The following is a 15,636-nucleotide window of genomic DNA, read 5'->3' as shown; positions in this document are numbered from 1 at the left end:
TAGTGAGCCACTGGCTACATCACACAGGCTTTCCCCTGCACCCCCCACCCCACAGTATTACCACCATCATGATCTGAAAGCCCTGTGGTAATTGATGGATTACCATCACTTGCAAATATATACATGTTGTGGCAAGCATGTATACTAATGAAAGCAGCAGCTAGCCCATTATAGTGCCTTTTCTTTCCAGCCAGAGGATTTTTTTTTTTTCTTCTACTGCTGCACACTGAAATCAAGAGCAGGCTTTTTTTTTTTTTTTTTTTTTTAAAAAAGCACAATTTCCCTTTCACAATTCAATACTGCTTTCATTCTCTGCAAGTGTGTGGTTCCATTTGCAAACAGCGGCGGCGGACAAGAGGCTGAATAAAATCGTACAGTCTAGTTTAATCATCCTGCTCTCCAAACACAGGAATTTTCTCCTGACTCCTGACCTGATTACCCAACTGTTGGGAGAGGGATGCCTTAGCTTTTCCCGTTGTCACTCGTGTGCAGCACTTTAAAGCCCTTACAGACCATTCTACCATACCTCCCTCCCTCCCCTTTTCCTCCTTCCTTTTCCGTCACCCCCACCTCTCCTGGCTGCAGTGGCTGGATCTGTAGGTCTCCTCCCCGGATCCCGCAAAGCTTCAGCTCCCTTACAAATCTGTCATTCTAAATTTGCGGCAGATTATGTTCTCCCCTCGGTGGGAGAGTGGTGATATATGATATGCAAGGCCCCTATTGATTGCCTGATCTGGTGGCAAGAGGGAGCTGAAATGAACTTGAAATGAACATCATGCCTCAACTCATTGTGCGTATAATACTCTACTTAATCCCACATTTTTCTCTGCCATGGAATTCAATTGATCAATCATGTCTGTGTGATAGTACCATTTGGGAGGGTTATTGCCATTCTATTCTGCTGCTTGACCTTTTTTCACAGGCTGAGGCCAGAGGATGAACCTGAACTCTCCCGTGAAGAGCTGAAGGAGCCATAAAAAGGGAGTGTGAGTGGGTGCGTGCGTGCGTGTATGTGTCCAAGCACTTGCAAGTGTGTGTAACCTCAAATTGTGCTGATAGTTTGTAATAAATAAGTAATGAGTTTGCTAACAATATCTTGGTAACTATTTATTCTATTTTCATGGCACAAATGACTGCATTAGGTCTCATTTACAAGCGAAGCACGATGCGACACGCTGGATCGTTATCAGTGCCGATACTGCTCTTACTAAGTGGATCGGGTGTCGGTCGTGAGTTTCTTTGCCTATGTCATTATAAAAATCAAATTTCTGCAAAGACAATATTGTGGAGATACATAATTTTCATAAGACAGTTAAAGGTATTCTGTATCTGCTTATCCAAACCTTTTTAAGAAGAGTGATTTAATCAAACCCAAGATGTCATGGTTTTTTTTTTTTACACAGTAGCTGCACCATCACATCTAACTGAACATTTTAAAGATGTTTTCGTGCATCATTCTATACACATTTTCCCAAAATTTGGCCAAGATCGCTTGATTGTGGAAAACAATTTTGAGGTTTTGAACAAGGCTTGACCAAAAAACATACGTTTTTCAGGATGGACATTCGCTTTTTTTGTTAAGAGTTAGATGAGAAGATCGATGTCACTCGTGTATCTGTCCGTAAACAAGAAGCTACAGTTGGTTTGGCTTAGCATAAAGACTGAAACTGCTAGCCTGCCTCTGTAGAAAGGTAAAAATTTTAAAAAATCTGCCTACCAGCACCTCGTAAACTTACTAATTGACACATTATAACTTGTTTTATTGTTGATCAGTGCAAACACCTGAGTTTAGAAACAGGATCGGGGTTTTACAGTGAGTTGTGTTCACCTGTGTCCAGTCTTTATGCTAAAAACCTTCTGAACTGTCTTCTTGCTGCAGCATCATATTTAACAGACAGACTCATCTAACTCTTGGCATGAAAGTGGATAAGCGCATTTCCCAAAATATCCGGCACACAGCTCTAATTTTTCTGATTTGTTGCTCGTATGTACATTTTAACACATTCAGGTGAATATTCAACTTGTTTTCTGGCCCTCACCTCCTATAGCTGCTGCTTGTCACTTTATCAAACTCAATTGTTCTCATTGCTATCAAAGCAAATAGAGTCATTAATTACTTTCCATCAGCCAGCCTGAGCCACAACACCTGATCAATACCCCCCCCCCCACGATATTTGTCATTCACCACTGTGGAATACACTTCCCACTCACAAGACAAGCCATCCTGGGTCAACCTACACACTCGTCCTCCCACTTAGACTGAGGAAATCCCATCTGCCCTCCCAGCTGCTGATTCCCAAAACAGCAACGACTGTGTTTTGTTGATGAAGATGATTCTGGCAACATTTAGAACATTTATGTAGCCATGTAATTATGCTTCGTCAAGGTGTACAAAACAATTTTATGTATCTTTTATCATTTTATGGTTGGTATTCCCAAGGAAAACGATGGCAAATGCCCAAGAACGACATATGTTTCTGTTTCAGTGACAACGTCCTCTAGTGGCTGTAGAAATTACGGCTCCTGTCCATCAGAAGCCATAGAAGAGGTAGTGTGATATTATTATAGAGCCACAAATTGTCAACAAAGTGTCAGACTTAAACACAGGAGATTGTTGCTAATTAACTGTGTTTCCTACTGACAGTTGACGTTGTTTTCTTTTATCCATGACCGCCACCACTGCGTGACCTTAACCACCCTGATGACGAAGGCTCCCCTCACCTTTAACGAAGCAGTCATTTAAGCCCAAACCACGATCTTTCCCTAAACCTAACCAAGTCATTTTCATGGCGGGTAATATTAAAAAATGAACTAGTTCATACGATGTGTTGGAAATCAAAAAGTGCACATTTTCTGACAGTCTCTCCTGGAAGGCATGTATGGTGTTGCACTCAGCTGTTCACATGAAAAGTGCCACAAATAGTTGTGTGACAAATGAAAAAGAGAGCCAGAGAGAGAAGTTCAATCCTTGGCTCCTTTCTCATCTCCACACAGCTGGACCATCACTGCGTAAAAGTGGATGTGAATGTCGGATCATTGGTTTGTGAAAGTTACAGAGAAGGTCAGACACAGCCCAAGCCCCCCAAATACGACACCGGAAAAGTGCGGAAGGAGGGCTTTTCCAAAGCTGTTTAACCATCTGAGAAGCTTATGAATATGCTTATGAGGAAGCAGATTGGCAGTTTAAACCTAACGAAACCTTAACCAATGCTGTGTAAGATCAGGAAACGGTTTTATTTTCGCTGCAGTGATTTTGGAAGGCACTGACAAATGACAACGTCACTTGTGTCGTTCTGAAGAGCAGTTACAAAAGACATTAAGTTGTTTAGTTTACTCTAATTGCAATTTAATTTTTTTACTGTAAGTGATGGGCTCCTTCATGGAAACGCTACAGTATCTGTTGCTGAAGTCAGAAGAGTCCTGGTAATTTTACATGAGAGATTTCTGTATTTGTGTTTTCTCTGTGCTCATACTTGGCAGAAAAAGGTGATGTCGGGTCTTTTAATGCACTAATCAGAACTTAATAATCTGACAAGTTGTTTGCTCGGTCTGACGGCCGGGAGAGGCCAATGTCAATGAAATTTGATCAAACCTCACCAGCAAAATCCTGATGAAGCGGATTAGCTGAGTTTTCGAGTGTAAAACTTTGATTTATGATGTCTTTTTACAACTTTAACTTTGATTTTTGCTTATGTAGTCACAGATATTTATTGTTATAGAGAAATACTAGTTTTCAGCTGCTTTAAAGTGTCTATAAGCACTTGTTGTCACTACAAGTCAGATCCAATATTTGGAAAAATCTGCCCATTATGCAGCAGTGATACTAATCTTTGACCACAGTGGCTTTGTTGGTGTGTTACATGCTTGTCCCATTCCGTGGTTTTTTATCGATCACTGGAGTTGAGTGTATTCATCTTGACATCACTCTGTATTAACACTCTGGTAACGAGGGAGCAGCCTCTATCAGATCAGATAACCAGCTCTATAAAATGGACTCCTCTCTGCGGGTTTGGCACCCAGAGGTCACGACCCCCAGCAGGGGGCTTTAGCCAACGCAACTCCGGGTCTGGGAGCGAGTCTGAGCGACTGACCGCCAAACAAAAACAGCATAATTGTCATGAATGAAGTGCAGAGTGAGCATGAATAGTAGTTTGACTAGTCTGACTCTAGAGTAGAGTAGCCTGGCTGCAATAGAGGAAAAGAACGATGACGGAGTAAAAGTTTAACTCTTCCACGAAATGAAAATAGAGTTTTATAAGTTCTTGTTAGAGGCATGAGGAGTTGATCTGGCACCTTGAGGTCATGAAAGCCCCCCTAAGATGAATGAAGCCCCCCTCGTCTCCCCAAGTCTACCCCTTGTTTAAATAACATGTCATCATACGTACATTCTCGTTCCCTTCACACATTGTAGTGTATTTCGCAATAATACACCTCTATAATTTCCCGCCTGATTCAATTCCTGGCTAAATGAAATCAAATTAAAACTCATTTGCATCAAATTGGATGAACTCAGCTGCATTTTGTTTTTCTAACTCAATGTTTTGATTATGTAAACATAAACGAAATCAGCATCACCAAAGAGCTGTGGTTGGTGCTGAAAGGCATTAAACACTAAATTCGGTCGATCGGTTAAAAAAAGAATTATTAATGGCAAAATTTGGTAATCGATTAAATCAAAGAATTCTCCCAAACATTCTCCATCAGTCTCTCGAATGTGAGAATGTGCTGCTTTTCTCTGTTTTATATTCTTGTAAATTGAATTTTTGTGGGAGTTTTTAACTGGTTTTTAACAAAACAAGGATTTCTGAATTATAAACCAAGCAATTAACTGCAAAAACTGGGTAACTCCTACGATTCAGAGAGGAACAGTTTGGATAGACGTTAGGCTGAGATGTTTCTGAACTTTTAAAAGCTTTATTAATCTATTAATCTAATTTGGAGGTTGCACTTAGGTGCTGCTCTCTGAGTCCCGGTGCTGATTCTTCCTCTCCTCCAAAACAGATGCCGATACAAAGCGCAGGTTGTGACGTCGGCTCGCTCCATCACTCATCTCCATCCCCACGCATCGGTTCAGTCCTCATGACGCTCAGATATGAGAAATAATTAATTCAACAGCTACTGAAGCACAGAATCACATCCATTCTGACTGCCACTGGCTATTGTTGTTGGCTCTTGAAATATACGATGATCGTCTTATCATGAAATTTCTCTCTTGGTATTTCTCCCATAAATCAAGAAGAAAGCCCAACACAAAGCAAGAAAGAGTTCAGAATGGCTGAAATTAAGAATCATCTACAGGTCTGATTGTGCAACGTGTGGGCCGCTCTGAAAGGACATGTGATATGACTTTGAACAGCCGGACACACTTCATGGACACTGCGTGTTCTCAACAGACCTCCAGGCTGTCTGCTCGGGCCAATTCATCTCTCTCACACGTTCGCAAATAACCAGGAGTTGAACAAAAACATCCGTGAAAGCAGAGTTGTACTTAAACATCAGATGCTTTACGATTTTTTAGTTCATCCTCAGAGAAGCAGCTAAAGCCTCTCTTCTCCTTTGTCTTTTCTGAAGCCCCCGGTGGGGATGGTGGAGTTGGGATGCAGGGGTGAGGCGGGCGGTGGGGTACTTGGATGTTAATCTGTGAGGTAATAGCTTTTCTCTGCAGAATTGTAAATTCTAATATATGTCACTTTGTAAAATGTGCAGACAGCCTTGGTCACCAAAGACACTATCTCCAGCCCCCCCCCACTCAGTCCATCTGCAACAATGGCTGCCAAGTGTAACATGCTACTTTTAATTTGCAATAACACATGACAATAGCAGATTAATAGCTCTTATGACACCTGTGTCCCTGAAGCTCCTCCTGCCGAGACCCAGTGTACATAACGTGTGTCACACTACATTATCTCTACATCCCTCCTGTAATGGGGGACCTTTTTTTAAGGGCACTGCTGACTTGGAAACTTAGGAGCTGTCTGCCTGCTTGGCAGAGAGCCACAGCCAATGCCTAAAACAAATACACAGGCAATTCATTTCACCTGGGCTTGCGTTGCACCGAGCCTCCCTTCCCTAAACCTTCCCCTCCTTTCCTTCGCTCATTTTTGTTCATGTTTTCAGGCCTTGAAAATGACTGCTTGTGCCATAATCATCATGAGGCTTACCAAGTTAAGTAGGGCTCAGGCAAGCTACTGTGCTGTGAGGAAATTTAATCCAAGCATTAAGTGACTATAGACTACTGCCTACTGTGCGAAGCAAAAATATGTCTGAATAGCAAACAAGGCAACCTTGAAACACAGACTTCAGCTAGTAAAAGATCTGCTTTGAAAGAGAAAGTGACCATGAAACACCAAAAGAGCTGCACAAACATGTTTGTTACTTCTAAACTATTTCATTTCAGAAAAAGGATTTTCCAAATGCTGAGGTCTTATATGTGGCTCTCTTGGGTACGAAGTGTTTTTGCCCTGTTTGGTTAGAAAAGGACTTACCAGTTGGCTAATGGTTATCGTATTCGATCATTTCCAAAAAAATTTCTCAAGAAACCACTAATGGTCTCATTTTTTTTTTTCAATGTAAATGTTACAAAAATGCTTGAATGGAAGCAAAGAAAGAAGACAACTTAAACAGTTTATGGCATCTATGGCAAATGTGGGATCTATGATGATTTTCTTTCAATAATACACACCCAAAATAAATAATACATATGGTGATTTAGGCCACAGGCCACATGCTGGAGCTGTGGCCTAAATTTCAAAATAACAGTACACACTCTTTTCCCGATGACACTTAATTTCCACCAAAATTGAAAGCTATTCATGGTTGCAAAAAACTCCACATCCCTAAGTGTCTTAAACCAAAGCCCTGGTTTAGAAGACAATGCAGCCAGACACATTTCTTAAAAGTGACTAAAGATTTGATTTTCTTTAAATGATTTTTTGTACGCTTATATATTTATTTTATTAACCAAATATGGTATCAGTGGTGATTTTCTTTCAACAATACACACCCAAAAGCAATAATACATGGTTATTTAGGACCATATGCACCACAGGTTATGACAAACTGGAGCGGCGACCTGAATTTCAAAAATAAAAGCTCTCGCTATTTTCCTGGTGACACTCGATTTCCACCAAAACTTTAAGTAACTCATGGTTAGAAAACCTCCACAGTCCCCAAAATACTAAGAACATAACTAACAGTAGGTGCCCTAAATGGTAGCTACAGTTCAGTTTCAGAGGACACTTCAGCCTACCAGGTGCAAAATCTTGAAATTCTGGTGTTTTTTTTTTTTTTGGCAAGGCGAACTTTAAGAGAAGATAGCAACTGAGCAATAGTGTCTACAGGGTAACTTCAGGTGTAATATACTATTCTTACAAACTGTGGCTCGAGGCAAGACATTGCTTTTGCAGCCGTGTGTGTGAGGGAGGCCAAAGACCGGGGTTTATGTTTTGGAAAGATAAAGTATCCCTGACCCTGTGGTTCCAGGTAGGCACCAGCTGGCTGCTGAGAGAGTATATAAGAACCACCCCCCCCCACACACACACACCCCCCCAACCCCTATACCCTCAGTACAAGTCCTACCTCACACACACACACGCGCGCACACACAGACACGCACACAAGCACACACCTCCATCCACACACATAGCTTTCTTCTCTTTCATCGTAATACTGGCCGAGCACCTAAATCACAGAAATGGCAGCACATCAGGGGAATCATTTGAGAATGAATAGCCATAGAAACATGGCGCTGTCACCTGGAAGACCTCCACAAAACAGGCCGGCTCTCCTCCTCACACACACATACCGTAGTCTTCCCCCTGCCCTTTAATACCTCTTTGCCCTTCAGTAGCAATCTGCATAGAAATGTGTGCATTCTATCATTCAGTGACTAGACATTACACCCTGGCTAATATGAGAGGCCCTCGAACGAATGAAAATGAACCCTTGAAAATACCAGACGTTTGCATTATGCCTCCACGATTGCATCTCTTACGGGGAAAGACTTGATTATGTCATTTGCCATGTCCACGTCATGCTGGTTTTTATATCTTTGCCAGGAAATCTACCTCTGACAGGCCATTAGTCATCCCTCCCTCCCCGCCCGCACATAAAACATCAATTCCACTCAATATCCCGCAAACCCCTGTGCTTCTCAACAAACGCCAGAACAAAGAAGACGCTATGTAAACTGCTGCCGTGCTCTGATTAGCTCTCATTCCAGAGCACTGCAGAAATAAGGCACTCATTCCCCACCCTGTTTGAGATAACTGCCCCTTTTCAGCAGCTACATCATCCCTCCATACTCATACACGCCTCGTAACATGAGTGCATCTGTTTAGCTGTTCTCATCAGCTACTTATGTAGTGACATTAAGGAAGCCTATTGCTTACAGAACCAATAATCTATATCGCCTCAGGCCCCCTTATATCCACTAACCTACTGCCTCAGCAGCAGCAGCAGAAGTGGAGCCACTTGTGTTGAAAAAAAAAAAAAGCCCTCCACAGAGCTATAGCAGCTTCCTTGACTGACCTGGGTGGTTGGCTACATCATCTTGACATGTAATTATCTAAAGCCCTTTAATCACTTCCATAAAGATTAATTGCAGGAGACAACAGCGGAGGTCGTGTCTTCAAATCAAAAGACTCCTTGGCAGATTGACACAGCGGTGTAACAGAGTTCAGACTCAGGTGTTTTATAAGGGTCATCTACTGGAACTGAAGCAGGTTTTAATGCTGTAATTGCAAGTTCAGCAAAGTGGGTTTTATAGCATAAAGCTTTTTTTTTTTTTTTTTTGCTTTTTTTTTTTTTAGGGTTTTTTATATTTTCTGCATGCTAATCCTAAACTCAAGCAGTGCCCCCCCCCCCCGTAACAAGAAACTTTCTTACCGTCATCTCTTTTCCTCTTTTCACCATTGGATCGTGGAATACCCAGAATCCCATTGATGGAGTAGGATCCTGCAGGGTCATTGGAGGCGCTGGTTACAGGCGGAGAGGCTGTGCTTGGTACTGGGAATGAGAAACAAAATAATTACCAACCGGCTTGTATTTTCCAATGGATACATGCTTGTGCGTATGTGCTATATAATGCTCCTGCGGATGCTGTGAGCTGCAGTATTACCGATAGTGTGGCCTGGTGTTGACAGCGATGTCCCATCAGGAGATGGATGGAAAGGCTGCTGGACTTTTGTTCGGATGATCCTGGGGAACAAAGGAAATGTCACAGACTGATTTCTCGTCCAGGAGATTTCCAAACTGCCCTTTAATTTGAGCGTACTGTTCGGTCACAGCAACTGCTATGGGGATATGGTGTGATGAAGTTATCAAATGCAATTCATACGCAAAGAGGGATCTGGCCGGGGGTTCTACCTTAAAGGTGAGGTCTGGAGAAAAGTCTTCATTGCACTTTTGGTCTGAGTGATCTTGCAAACAAAGCATGAAATCACATCAATTCACCTCAATGATCAGCTTCACTGACTCTACCTGGCCCACACTAATCACCCCCCCACCCCCACCAATCACCCCCACTCCAACCTGCCTCTCCCCCACTGTGTGTGTGTGTGGGGGGGTGTGTTTCGCAGGGGCCGATCGCAGCCCTATAGAAGCCCTTTGCTTCCCAGATCAAACATCTCTGTAGAACCAGCGGCCCCCATGTGCCAATGCGGATGAGGTTGTATTGATCGGCGCTTGGGGAGAAAAAGTTGGGGATTAGTCATACCGGCAAACAGATGCAAATAGAAAGCTATAAATTATATGTGACAGGAAAGCAATAGTTCCTTATTGCCTTGCACAAGCTTACACCAGCATTAGATTCCTTTAATCTGAATGGCACTCGGGGAGAAAGGGAGCTGTCACAATAATTTTATAAACTTTAAAACTGTTCATTATGTACGCCGTGAGGGCTATTTTTTAGTACAAGGAAAAGAGGTCGGGTGAGGGCTATAGAGCCTTTTAGGGTTGATTTCTTTACACAATTCAGATTTCAGACATTTGTTCTTATTTTTTTCATATTTTATTTCAATGGAATGGAAGGATTAACTCGCTGAGATAAAACTTCACAATATGTAGCAGCACCCGGGTTATAATTTTCGACAAAAAAAATACTACTCTATTTTGATTTCCATCCTCCATAATATCCAGAAACACATCAGATGATCTGGATATTGATGTTACTGCTGGTGCCAGAGGGCTCCAGGGGAATAAATCCAACACTGTCACAAACAAAAAAAAAGAGAGAACTCCCCTTGGAGGCAAAGCTACCAAACAACAAGCTTTTCCAGAGAGCGCATATTGATGTTTTAATTTTTTTCACTTCTCCCATAACAGTTATTCGACCCCTTGACTTGTGTGTGCTACATAAATTCAAAGACTTTATTTGGTATCCATGTTCTTGATATTGAATAAGCAATTTGGGAGAATGAATTAATGGCCTGGCTGCTGCTGAAAATCCCCCGAAGAAATATTAAAATTGCTCCACTTCTGAATCAATAATATCGAGCACCATTGAGGACCCTTTTTTTTATGTCTGGCAGCAGGCTAGCGTTGCGTGTTGGTTGTGGTGGCCCTGACGTGTAGTACAACACTATCTCTGTAGCATTTAATAATGCATGCAGGGGAAAGGTGTTTAAATAGAGCATCCTCTTTTGTCAACAGTCCTGAGGTCAGACGGTCTACCACAGAAACCCACGACTGGCCCCCGTCAGAACCATCCAACTGGAAAAGACTTTGGCTCCAGTCTTTAGTGTTTCTTTTCCCCCCGAAATGTCTTAACTGGGAAAGCCCTGCTTAAACTTCTCATGTAATTTATTTCACTTTTTTCTTGGCTTTTTAAAAAAAAAACAAAAAAAAACAGAACAAAAACAATTTCAAGTAGCATCAGATACTCTGGAGCAAAGTCTGCTACAGTGATCGAACCACTAAGGATGTTTTCATCGATTCTTGCGGACTGCTCCTTTAGGAGTTCAAACATGTATTGAAATATTTAGCTCCAGCTAAATCAAAACAAATGCTTGTGTCTTCTCATTCGTGTGTATGCTCCGCTGAGTGTGTTGTGTGTGTGGCACTAGACTACAGAGCAACACGTAGAAATCTTACATTTCTTCTGCTAAAAAAAAAGAAAAAAAGAAAAAAAAAAAGAAAAATATTCAGCATTAAGCCATAATAGAAATTCAAAGTAGCTCTCATATTTGTCTGATAGAATTACAGCTCTTTGTATTCACAATTTAATTTCCCCACATAAACAAAGACACACAGGGCTTCCCCCCGGTCCAAAATAGAAAGCTTTAATTGGAATTGAAAAAACTTTATAGGGCTCTTTTAATGATATTAATGTACATTTTGAATTTATCACATACATGTGTCTGAGCCTCCTTAAATGGGGCTTTTTAAGCAGCCACGAAGCATGAAATGAATTTTCTTCAGCCTTTTCTCTATTTAAAAGATGTCTTGTGTGGAGCTGTCCATGCTCTCCCATCAGCTCATTAAAATGTAATGCTGATGCTGGCTCTATGGAACAGTGCCTCTTAACCAAAGTTCATCACCAGGGATCTCTGGTTGGGGGGGTGAGATGTTGGTGGGGTGGGGGTGTCCTGGGTCCTCCCGGAGCTGCCACTCTCAAACTACAGTGCTGTTTATGACTTTCTCTAAGAAAACTGAAGATGTGCAGCGTGAATATTGACACTTAGACTGTTCCGTTTCAGATATTTTACCTGATAAGTCGCCACATAGGCGCGTTGTATGGGGCGTTTTACGGCCACAATCAAGGCGAAATGGATATTGCACTTTCTACGCATCATTGTGATGTTAAATCAGTATTAATTACAGCTACATAAGCCCTCGAATTTTAATGCAAGGATTTAAATCAGGAGTTTTATCGAGAGGGATTTTTAAGGCATCATTTTGGCCTCACAGAAAGCCTCAAAATACAGGATTTTTCTCTCATTTTTATTTTTATTTTTTATATTTACGACCTTATTTTCACGTGATGCAATATTTTACAAATTGCAGCCAACATATATTACCCCCCCGATTATCCTGTTCAGACCCCTTCTTCAGAATAAAAATCTCACAGAAAGAGCCAGTGTTGCTCTCTCTCTCTCTCTCTCTCTATCTGTGTGTGTGTGCAGCAGCCCCTGCACATTAGACGTGCTTGTAGAAAATTGGCCTGCTTTATAGCGCCACGGGATCTGGTCACCGAATATTGATCGGTTTTCATCTCGACAGATTCACTCAGTCCTGGATGTACTGCCGCTGATTGTTGAGGGAGTTGGGTCTGAAAGATTGAATTGCACCTCTGAGACCGCAGGCAGCCTCGGCGTGCCGGGCAGCACAAAGTTGGTCAAACAACACTCCGGTGTGGGTGGTGCGCTGAGCACGGACACGCCGTGATAAATGATTTTCAATTTGCGCTCTGCCGGCGCTCTTCATTAAAGTGTTTACATCCTGCAGCCTGATGTTTAATCCAGCTAAATGTACCAAAAAAAAAAAATCCACATTTTGCATTCATTTTTCGGGGACGCTTGAATTTCTGTTTCCTACCTGTTAATGGATGAGACGCTGGGAACGGTGTCGTTGTCGCAGATGCCCTCTGCAAGCAGTCTGTCTCTGATCTCCCAGGCAAACATGGTTGGATTTTGTCTCTTGTAGTCGGCGATTTTCTCCACGACCTTTGGCGTGGCCACTTTCGGTTTCGACCCACCAATCACCCCCGGTTTGATGCTGCCAGTCTCGTAGTATCTGCACGAATGAGATTCTCTGATGAAGCGGAGACAGGGTTGCGATATTTAAGACACAACAGCTGCAGGTAGCTCCCCTAAAATATATTTTTTATATTGTTTCAGACTCAATGATGCAACCGTAGATTACAAGCTTTGAGGGGTTATTGTGTCTTGAAACTATTTTTTGCAAGAAAGTGTCCCAAAAGTCCAACTTTTCTTCAACAAAACATCAAACTTGAGCGTTTCAAACATGAACTGTGTCTCAAAACAGGACACAAATTTGCTTAAAACTAATTCAAGTGCAAGAAAAGGGCATTAGTGCACAAACTGGTAGACGACCTAGATGTAATTCTGCTAAAATTGCTATGAATCTTTTCGATGCACACACCGATATCCACCAGAAACCCGCCGCAACTCCACTAATCTTCAAAAAATAAGGTTCATGTATATTTTAGTGCGACTGGAATATACTTGAACCTATTTAATAATTAAAAGCTGAGTTTTGGAGGTTCGGCCCTCTTTTCCTCCACCACTACCGTCCATCGCTGTTTTGGGGTTTGTTTGCTTGTTTGTTTGTTTGCTTGCTTGTTTGTTTGTTTTGGGGTTTTTTTGGGGGGGGGACCACCTCTTCGCACCCCCAGCAGCAGGGTCCACCCGGCTGCGCGCGGGGGCTGTGGCCGGAGAGCCGTCACCTACCGGCCCAGGATCTTGCTGACGCAGCCGTGGCTGACCCGCAGCTGCCTGGAGATGTCGCAGGGCCGGACCCCCTGGTGGGCCAGCTCCACTATCCGCTGCCGCACCACGTCCGGGAGGGGTCTGCCGTTCACAAACACCCCGCCGAGCTGGTTCACACCTCCGTGCCCTACGTGGGATACAACAGCAGCACACACACACAACCGTAACATTACATAAAGTCGTAACGGTGAGGAAGACGCAGGTGAGTAAGTGTGTTTTGTTTTTGTTTTTTTTTAATTGTAGTGGAGACTAAAACCACCGGAAATAACCTGTATAATACAACATAACTGCAGGTCAGTTTCCTCTGCTTGTTTCTAGGGAGCAGGTGGATTTACACGTATTCATTATATTATAGAGGAGCCTTTAATCTGCACATAAACATTTCTACTTGAAAATAATATTTCTTCAATTTAAAAAATATATATATTTTATGTTATGTGATTAGAGGGTTGTTTGCTGCCACCATTGAGGCCCCTTAATTTCCTGTGTTTTCAACATTTCATAAATACATCACAATGACCAAGTTATAATATTTTCTCAGCGTTTAGTCCTTATTCCAAATAATTAATGCATAAAACAGGAATTTTTTGGGGGGTGAATTAAAAAGGTTCAGAGACTACAGATGATCACAACTCTGCAAAACAACTGTCCTGATGTATGTGCATATTTTCATATATGTTTTGTTTTCTTTAATGGAATAAAAACTTGTCCTATTTATTTGAGTACTTTCACGTTTTGTCCATGCGTGTTGGCCTGGTTTTTATTTTATTTTATTCCCTTCCCCTTGCTTTTAAAACAAAGTAAATTATCTTCTACATTAACTTTGGAATAACAAACATGTACAACAACAATGTCTTTGTGAGAATGAAATCAAATAAAGCACAAGGTTACATTATGCAGCGTATATATATATGTTTCAAATTTTTCATCAGTCCCACTGTTATGGTGCAGCTTGTACAATGGGCACTTTAAAAAAATCCAGCCGACACTGACCAGTGAGCCAGTGTCCAAAAACCGCTGTTTAATTTCTGTAAATAATTAAACCCATGGCTGAAATGAGTCTCCGGTACTTTAAAGTTCCTCGTAGTCAAAACGCAGACTTCATATTTTCTCAGCGGCTCCACGGCTCGTGTGTGGTATTAAGTTGCAAGCTGCTTCATTTCCCCGCACGGTAATTTTAAATAATTGAACGAGCTTTGATTACTCATATTACATATTATTTCGCAAATGAAGAGCCCATCAATTATTCACACACATTCGCTAAATTACAAGTAACCCACACTACACGTGGAGCGAAGTTGGGGCTCGATGTTATTTGGATCATTTGAATGACAGATGTGTAACTAACGCGTCCTGACTTATTGGGCCCTGAAAACCCACAAACACACTGCGCGGGAAGCTGCGGGGTGATACACGTGTAAATTACTGCGCACCTGCCAAGGCAGGTTCTTTGTTTACTATATGACAAGTTTAATTCCTGCACATCGCTGCTCCGCGTATCGAGGCATTGTGGTCCTTCCTGGTATTTTAAAGATTTTTATTTTTTTTCCCTTGACCGCTATTTGCATAAGAGATTCGCACACATAAGAAGAGGTGTGAAACATGAGGGGAATATCGTTCCGCCAGCAGCCTTATGCTTCCATGTTTGGCTCTGTTCGCTTGCATGTCAGTTTATCAGCTTGTAACTTCTCTCCCTTTTTATTTTTTATTTTATGCGCAGAGATGCTGTTTGCACACACAAAAAAACCCGCCATGCTCTCCGCTGCAGGCCTTTGTATCATGCCGGAACCGTGCATTTCTTCTGGTTATTTTTCACCCGCATACACGTAAAGGGCTGCAGTGGCAGGGCAAACTCAGGTTGTGCTACTTACGGTGCATCGCTGTGAAGGGGTCTGCTTTGCAGTGAATATCCATTGGATAGCAAAGGAAAGAGAGATAATCAACTGAAGTCGCCGTTTCGCCTTCCTGTCAAGGGTGAAAATGTGAAGAAAAAAAAAGGTGATTCTACTCAACGGAGGGACTTAGTTGGCCCCCTCCACCCCTGCTTCTTCAACGAGCGATCTGATGGCAACTTCTTCCCCAAAAGTTGCCGTTCTCTTCTTTAACAGTCCGGTCCGGGAGCGGAGGTCTGGCAGGTGCGCAGCATGACCGGAGGATTGTTTCAGTAACGCGACCTGTGTTCAGTTTC

General features: G+C 42.2%; 1 protein-coding gene across 11 annotated transcripts in view; it reads right to left on the bottom strand.

Annotated features, from left to right (window-relative positions):
* The window catches only part of pax2b (paired box 2b), a 31,591-nt gene extending 16,223 nt beyond the window's left edge, over nt 1-15,368 (bottom strand). For 4 of the 11 annotated variants that reach the window (XM_040135261.1, XM_040135268.1, XM_040135266.1 and 1 more), the window contains exons 1-5: nt 15,320-15,362; nt 13,410-13,575; nt 12,535-12,732; nt 9,119-9,198; nt 8,887-9,006 (exon numbers count right to left, since the gene is read on the bottom strand). In XM_040135261.1, coding sequence (XP_039991195.1) covers nt 8,887-9,006; nt 9,119-9,198; nt 12,535-12,732; nt 13,410-13,575; nt 15,320-15,362 — 607 coding nt within the window. Of the gene's footprint in view, nt 1-2,754; nt 2,758-8,871; nt 9,007-9,118; nt 9,199-12,534; nt 12,733-13,409; nt 13,591-14,639; nt 14,643-15,319 lie in introns of all 11 variants that reach the window. The other 7 variants (XM_040135260.1, XM_040135264.1, XM_040135269.1 and 4 more) reach the window with 6 other exon arrangements.
* Nucleotides 15,369-15,636: the final 268 nt, after the last annotated feature.

The sequence above is a fragment of the Xiphias gladius genome, chromosome 9, assembly GCF_016859285.1.
Source record: "Xiphias gladius isolate SHS-SW01 ecotype Sanya breed wild chromosome 9, ASM1685928v1, whole genome shotgun sequence".
NCBI classification, from domain to species: Eukaryota; Metazoa; Chordata; class Actinopteri; order Istiophoriformes; family Xiphiidae; genus Xiphias; species Xiphias gladius.
The sequence above is the reverse complement of the archived record's forward strand: the minus strand, read 5'-3'. Positions and strand labels throughout refer to the sequence as shown.